Source organism: Epinephelus moara, chromosome 18 (assembly GCF_006386435.1).
Source record: "Epinephelus moara isolate mb chromosome 18, YSFRI_EMoa_1.0, whole genome shotgun sequence".
Taxonomy (NCBI): Eukaryota; Metazoa; Chordata; class Actinopteri; order Perciformes; family Serranidae; genus Epinephelus; species Epinephelus moara.
This window is the reverse complement of record NC_065523.1, coordinates 300316-308357: the sequence shown is the minus strand read 5'-3', so window position 1 is coordinate 308357 and position 8042 is coordinate 300316. Positions and strand designations below refer to the sequence as shown.

The following is an 8042-nucleotide window of genomic DNA, read 5'->3' as shown; positions in this document are numbered from 1 at the left end:
TCTGATTAGTATATCACATTTCATCACACTTAGCAATCACATTTTTACATTACACTACTTAACATTGATTACGCTTAGAATTAGTTTAGTAGACACCATATTTACTCAATTTATTCTCATTTTTTTATTTTCATTTTTATTTCTCATTTTATTCATCTTCATTTACTTTTATATAAACTTTCGCATGATAGTCAGTGTTAAGTTTATTTACTTTATTAATCCCCTGAGGGAAAATTCAATGTTTTCACTCTTGCTTGTCAATTACACACAGGTCTGAAAGACACACACATGCACAAACAGGACCTATACATGCACAAAGTGGAGAGATGTCAGAGTGAGGGGGATGCCCTTGGTCAGGCACCCTGAGCGGGTGGGGGGTTCGGTGCCTTGCTCAAGGGCACCTCGGCAGTGCCCACGAGGTGAACTGGCACCTCTCCAGCTACCAGTCCACGCTCCATATTTTGGTCCGGACGGGGACTTGAACAGGCGACCCTCCGGTTCCCAACCCAAGTCCCTATGGGCTGAGCTACTGCCGACTGCTACTCCCTTTATTGATTGTGTATTCTCATTAAAGATGACATTCTTTCATTTGTGCTTATCTTGCTTTAGCTTAGAGTTTAGTTTAAGGGATTTTTTTGTCCTCATCATATAGAGGTTTTTTTTCCCTTTTTAGATAGTGTAGTTAGACGGACAAGTCTTTTACCCTCTCCTTCGCCATATAGGGAGGGGGGTGTTTGGCTTGCCTGTGCTTATGGCCTGTGACTTCTGCCTGGGCTTTCATCTACCATGTTGGAGGATGGTGATACTGGCGTTTGGCTGGTATGGGTGGAACTCATAGGACATAAGGTAGTAAGATAATTTTCCATGCTTATGGTTTAGCATGAGAATGCTAAAAAGGGTGGAATGTGATGGAAAATTCTGGTATTTAAACATATTTAACCTATAATGTGTTGTATAAGGTTACTTGTTTTGATGAAACTGAACTTCTCACCTAATGATGTGTGTTGCTCATTTAACCCCTACTGTGACAGCAGTGAGAGACACCAAGGTCACGAGCCAGGGAGGCTCAGACACCAAGATTATGAGCCAGGGAGGACAACAAGTGTCCTTGTTAGTCTGAAGAGATGTTGTGTTTTAGGAATGTCAAGGCGCCACATATTTTGACTGTTGATGTGCATGTGTTATGGGAACTATAAAGATAGCAGGGCGAGAGGACTTGCTAGGCATTCACTGACTGACTGTTCATGCGGTTGTATGTTTGAGTGTCTCCATTCATGAAAGACAGCCGACGTTTGAAGACTTTTTCTTTGAACTGTTCATTAAATAGTTGTTTTGCCACCACATTACCTTACTCATCGCACCTAACAGATCCCTCCTAACTCCTAATGCTAACTCCTTACTGGCAGGAATAAGAGACATGAGACAGCCTTAAAGATGGCGGACCTCGAATGACTAGGAGTTAGCAGTATAAAATTAAGAGACTTGAGACGTACCCTTTATGTCCTCTTAATGAGATTGGTGCATACACTCATAAAATTGATTGATTGAGATGAGGATTAGATGGATGGGTGCTGATGATCCGGATGAGTAGAGGTATGAGTCTTCAGGCTTGTCTTGGACCTTGGATACGGCGGCTGGAGGTGAACAGGGTGGAGGAGGGGTGGCGATTCTGCCTAGAATGACAGCTGAAAGCGGCAGAGGAGAGAGCAGATTTAAAATCTTGTAGTGACATCCTGATTGGCTGATGGAGGTCATGGCAAATTATGATAAGATAGCTAGAAGAGTGAACGCCCAGAGGCAGCTGATTGGAGGAAGCAGTGGGAGTGGGAGAGGGAGAATTGTGAATGAATGAGCACAGGAAGGTCTTCCTGATTGAACTTACGCTGAGCTTCGTGTCTTGAAAAAAGGGTTGATGGATAGGATGAATTTTGTAGGTAAAGTTAGATGTCATCTGCAAGATTGATCTTATGGTGGGTGTTTATTGTTTGGATCCTGTAACATTTATGTTTTGACAGGCTTTGTTTTGGGTGCTGCAAGTGGTTTGATGAATATTGCTAATAAAGATGGAGAGAGTGGCCAACCTTGCAAAGTGAAATGTGATATTATTCCGTGAGTGGTGATCATGGCCATTAGTAATGAGTACAAAATCTTCATCCACTTAATAAATGATTCACCGACACCTAAATTTTTTAGTTTAGAAAACAAAAAATCCCAGTTAATCAATCAATCAATCAATCAATCAATCAATTTTATTTATAAAGCCCAATATCACAAATCACAATTTGCCTCACAGGGCTTTACAACATACGACATCCCTCTGCTATGGGTTTGTGTGTGATGTGTAATGGATTAGGTTAAAACGTCTGCATAGGTAATTAGATGAGTGTCTCTCTCACAGTGTGAGAGTCACAGCCACACACCTAACTGTATTATTATTGAAAAATATTGAGCTCCTGGCAACATTTTGTCCAGTCTTGTTTAACAACAAATGGCACTTAGCCATTATCCCACCTACCCAGTGTTTAGGATGGACTCTCCTGATGAAAGAATGACAGGAACAGACAGTCCTGATAGAGTTATAAACAGAGCAAGTTTTAAGTGATTCACAATTTTTTATGTACCTGCGTGAACAATTTGCAATATGTCCCTTCTTCAACAACACCATGCAGGAGAAACTGTGTGGAATAATTAATCAAATGTCGTGTTTGATGCACATATAAGCACAGGGGCTTCTGTGGTTATTTTACAACAGTCTGATACTGGTTGCAAAAAATTTAATCAGCGGATCTGCTATGCGTAATTGCAGTTCGACAGTGCGCAACATCGCTCTAGTTAGAGACTGTGGATGGAACAGATACCTGCTGCCTTCAGATGGCTGTAAAGAGAGTCACCAGTATAAAGAAAAGGCCTTCAGTATAGATCACTAAGTTGCACCAGGGAACACGAGTGATGACATTAACATATTGACAAGACCCCTCTCCAGTTCCTGTAGGCTGATATAGCAATAACTACCAAAAACAGCTCAAACTTGGTTAGAGCACACATTCTCCTCATGACATAATGTCATTAGACATTACCTACTTCACTCAACTTCACTCAGCTGCCGATAAACCCGCTGCTTCTTCCCACTTTAACCTGAATAACAAACCAGGGCTCGGTGCTCCGGTTGGATCCAAACAGAGAGCCGGGGCTAGAGACTAGCGGAGGCTAACTGGCTGTGCGTCCCTCCATCATGCTGTGGCTAACGCTCCGCTAGCCGCTCCCAGCTAGCTCCAGTTTGTTATTCAGGTTAAAGTGGGAGAGGCAGCGGATCTGTCGGGCAGCTGAGTGAAGTGGAGCCTGAGGAGGAAGCACCGGTTTCACTACAGGCAGATTCACTCGCTACAGGTGCGAGGGAATAAAACCTAAATAGCCAATCAGAGTGATCTCTTTCACCGAGTAGCTCTGCCACCGGTTCAACATGCTCAATCGGCCGAAAAGCCGCTGACGCCGACACCGAAGGGCCGACGGTGTGGGACACACTGCAAAAACTAGGCCGACAGACGCTCACCGACGGCCCGACTTTGGTCGACAGCAGACCATCGGCTTGGTGTGTCAGGACTGGTCTCACGCAAATGCGCACACGTGAGCACGGAGCACAGAGAAGGAGTCAGAGCTACAGGCTACAGTGAGGCTAAGAACAGAGTTCATATGATGTTTTTTGAAACAACTTTTTATGTCGGGGCTTCAGGACACTTGGATCACTACGGATGAGCATGTTGGAGATATTTTGTGGTTTCAATTTTGTGTTCTTGGACGTTAGTCTGGGGCGCGTCAGCCATTAGGTGTGCTAGCCGCTCCCCCCGCCGATCTCCGCAAGGGATGTGAGGACTCTAAAACTTCACCAGAGCCTCCCTCGGCATGAGGGTGAGTAGATAATGGCTGAATTTTCATTTTTGGGTGCACTATCCCTTTAAGACACAACCAGTAACTCCATCGTGCCTCCTCCTGATCAGCAGCACCTCCACTGCCCAGCCTCCCTGCTCCTCCCACACCTACAAAATAAAATCAGTCCATTCCATACTCTATGTTTGACAGTTGAATAGCTCTGCAGAGCTTTAAGATAAACAGTTCCCTACATCCAAGCTGTTCCTTTTTTAAAAAAAAAACCAAAATAACTAATGAGTAGTACTAAGTAATAATGAGTATAGTATATATAATTAAGTCCTTGTTGCTGTCTCAAGGGGATTGCTTTGTCCCTTTAAGAGGGTATCCTTCAGTGTTTGTTGCCTTGATGCACTATATACCCAACTATGACCCAACAAAGTCATTTCATAATGACCCAGCACTGTTTACACTAAATAAGGATATTTCTAAATGACCCAACACTGTTTACACTATATAAGGTTATTTCTTAATTACCCAACACTGCTTACAGTATATGTTTTACCAACCAGTTGTGGCCAGCACTCTGTTCTTTCCTGTGGTGTTTTGGGTTACAGGTTTTTTTTTTTTTAAAAAGATGGTAATAGACTTAATAAAATAATCAAGAAGGCCCAGCCTGCTGTTGGTCTGAAGCTGTACACTCTGGAGGAGGTGGTGTCTGATAGAGTGAGAGATTATGGACAATACCACCCATCCCCTCCATAAAACACTAAACTTGAGCAACAGTTTCATTCTGCCCCGCTGCTCCAAGGACCACTACAAAATGTTTTTATTGTTTTACCTGCGCACTAGCTGGGGGTTAGGGGGGTGGGGGTATTTATGTATTTATTTTGGTATTATATGTTAATGTGATCTATGTTTTTGTCCTTGTGTCTTGAAAATTTTATCAGTTGCTATGATATTTTATTTTCCTTTTGGGGATAAATAAATATCTATCTATCTATCTATCTATCTATCTATCAACATTATATATGGTTATTTCTTAATGATCCAATACTATTTACACTATATAAGGATTTTTCTTAAAGAACAGGCAGCTGGAATGGACTCTTCAGGTGGCATAAACACAGGAAGTTTAGGTGTGTGTGTGTGTGTGTGTGTGTGTGTGTGTGTGTGTGTGTGGTGTTTGAAAAATGTGACTGTCTAATTTTACAATGAAATGCAGCATGCAACTTGTACTGACCTCTCCCAACAGAGAGTTCATTAAAATTATCTGCTGTGACACTAAAATCAATGCTTCAAAGCTTTAATGCAAGGACTTAGTTGAAAAACAGAATGCATGTCAACTAGCATAAAGGACTACAGGGAGTGACAGTAAAATACTGCATAGGAGCTATAAAGAATAAGACAGGATATCAGCCTGAGCTTCTTGGATGTTTACACCTCAGCAGAGGCTTCCTCTCCATGGTGGATGTAATCGTTGATGAAACGCAGATGCTTGGACACTTGGGTGTAGACCCCAGGGTGGCCTTTTAGACCACAACCATCTGGACTCCCATAACTCATGATGCCCACCTGCACGAAGCCACCAGCTGCACGACACACCAGCGGGCCACCATAATCCCCCTTTGGAAGCACAACAGACACATACACACTCATTGAGTAAGTCTTTCCAGTTTGTCACATCTTTATTTGAACTTGTTAGTTGACACACAGCAGATAAATATAGCCATTTAGGAGAAATATTTCAGTAGTTGGGATATCGTTAGACTTTAAAGAGTCATTGTCAGTGGTGGAAAAAGTACTGCACCAACAGAGCAGTCAGTGTACAAATACTACATTACAAGTCCTGCACTCAAAAGCCCCTTTTACACTGCCAGATTTTCCACGAATATTGGGCCGTTTTGCTGGCAAGCTGCGAGCGTTTAGACATGCAGAAGCGGATTGGCGAGTTGATCCGAGGTGCCCAATTTTCCGCCTTGTAGGGTCGTCACATTGGCGGAACACTTGTAGTTTAAAAAGACCGAGGCGGCCTTCCTCAACGGGAGGAGCTGTTGAAGACTTGTGGGAGGAGCTGTTGATGATGGCTCATGTGCGAGCCACTGGCGGTGGATAAACAGGAAACAGCTGATAGCAGGAATTAGCGAGCAGCTAGTAGCAAGAGGGAAACGCAAACCTGAAAGACACTGTAAAGATGAGCAACTGAGGAGACAAGGAATTGCGCACTATGGTTGGGTCGGTTCTCGGTAATACCAATTCGGTTCGGTACTCCGTCTTGGACCGGGTTTTTTTTTTTTTTTGAGACTGACCGGACCGCATAAGAACAGAACGTACGCGGAGCAGACTACGCGGAGGTCCGCCTGGTAAAAGTGGACGTCCGCAAGCCCGGTGCGCGCAAAGCATGACCGCGGGGACTCCGCTCCGTGCACCAGTGTCACACAAAAGAAATCCGGTATTACTGACTTGATGCGGTTTTTCACAAAAACCGGACCGTTTTTTTTTTCTCATACCAACCCAACCTTATTGCACACCCTCCTTGTCCTCGCAAACGAAGAGGCCATTAACCGTCAGATGACAGGAACGGTGAAGAACGGGCCGATTTACGAGAGAATCGCCGAATGACTGACTAGCCGCGGCTCCACTCCCACGTCACTGTTTATGTCACGCTGAGCTACACATTTTGTTACTTGCTCACGCCCCCCATTGCCCCGAAAAAGGCGAATTCTGTATAAACAAAAGTAGGTAGGCAGCATTTTGCCGCACTCTCTGATTTTGTTTTTATACTGCCAATGCTGAAAAAAAGGCTGATTGGGCTTTCCTGCAAATTTGCACGACACAGACACAGTGTTGACTGAGCCCTGACATTTGCAGTATTTCGAACTGGGTGTCTGTGGTGACATTCCCGGAAGAAATCACAAGCGGCGCACAGTTAGTGATGCATTTTCCATCACTCAGCAGTGGTTGGTCCACCAGAGAGGTTAGGTGGAGCTAACATGACAGACTTGCTCTTCGACTAACTCGTGTGTGAAGCAGGTGGCATTCTGGGTTTTTTTTTTTCCAGTCTCTACTAGCATTGTGAGTAAACTGTTATTATGATCAAACAAACAAAACAACAAAAAAAAAGGAAAAGAGTGATGACTACAGATGATGAAACTTCAAAAAACAAGTGGAAATCCAATACGAAGAAAAAATTTGACGTTCAGAAGAATGCCAGCTGCCACACTGTTTGGATCTCTGTGAAGGGAGATCCAAAAACACGCCTGCAAGTCTTGCTCATCCCTGTAGGTGCCGCCAAAGAGAACAAAACAGAGGTGTCTGAGATTGTAACTTTCAAGTATCAAAAATGAAAGAACTCTCTGTAGTAAAGTGGTGGGTAGAGTACTGAGAATTAATACAGAGCCAAAAGAACCAGATTAATAAATTACTCAAAGTGAAAGTTTCTTTTAATTTTAATAATTCTGTCATTTTTATAACATGAAGCATTAATGTTACACATGAAAATAAACAAACCAGTAATAATTACATTTCACCTACAGTATGTGCAACTTTCAGTGTGCTTCAGTGTGATTCAAGCCCTTCTTGTCATCTATCATCATGGGGAATGTGAAGTCACTCACCAACGAAACGGACGGACTGGCAGCCCTCGTAAATAACCAGCGTGTGTACAGGGAGTGCAGTATGCTCTGCCTCACGGAGACATGGCTACATGGGCAGGGGCGGAAATCCCGGGGGGGACAGGGGGGACAGGGGGGACATGACTCCCCCTTCAGTAAAGCTGTACCCCCCTAGAATAATTTGAGACACAATTAATAATTTTTGAACAATGCAGTAGTATTTATTGAAAGCACAATGTAAGCGGTGCTCATTATAATCGCGCAATCATGTGCTATTTAAATCTTAAAAGATTTAGTCCCCCCCCTCCCATTCCTAGTAGTGGTATATCCCACACTCTTTCCAACGGGCCGGGCTGCTTGGCAGCAATAGCAGCGTGTGGCTGGAACCGCTGCCCACATCGCGCATCACAGGGTAAGATGTACACTCACACAGACACAGTTTAACTTATACAAGTTACAACACATCCCATTTACTGTTACAACAAGCCCCAGGTCCAGGCTGATAATATAAACTGTCTGTAACATTTCTCCTGCATTGTTCAAAAGCCTACTCAATTACGAGTG

At 43.5% G+C, this 8042-nt stretch overlaps 1 protein-coding gene and 1 long non-coding RNA gene across 2 annotated transcripts in view; both read right to left on the bottom strand.

Moving 5' to 3' along the window:
- Window positions 1-201: 201 nt before the first annotated feature.
- Window positions 202-8042, bottom strand: part of LOC126406140 (uncharacterized) — an 80897-nt gene continuing 73056 nt past the window's right edge. Inside the window, exon 2 of the long non-coding RNA XR_007571655.1 lies at window positions 202-536. This is a non-coding gene — a long non-coding RNA (uncharacterized LOC126406140). The remainder of the gene's footprint in view (window positions 537-8042) is intronic.
- The window catches only part of LOC126406121 (tryptase-2-like), a 23662-nt gene continuing 20774 nt past the window's right edge, over window positions 5155-8042 (bottom strand). The window contains exon 5 of the mRNA XM_050070312.1: window positions 5155-5490. Within this exon, the coding sequence (XP_049926269.1) occupies window positions 5302-5490 (189 nt within the window). The 3' untranslated portion in view covers window positions 5155-5301. The remainder of the gene's footprint in view (window positions 5491-8042) is intronic.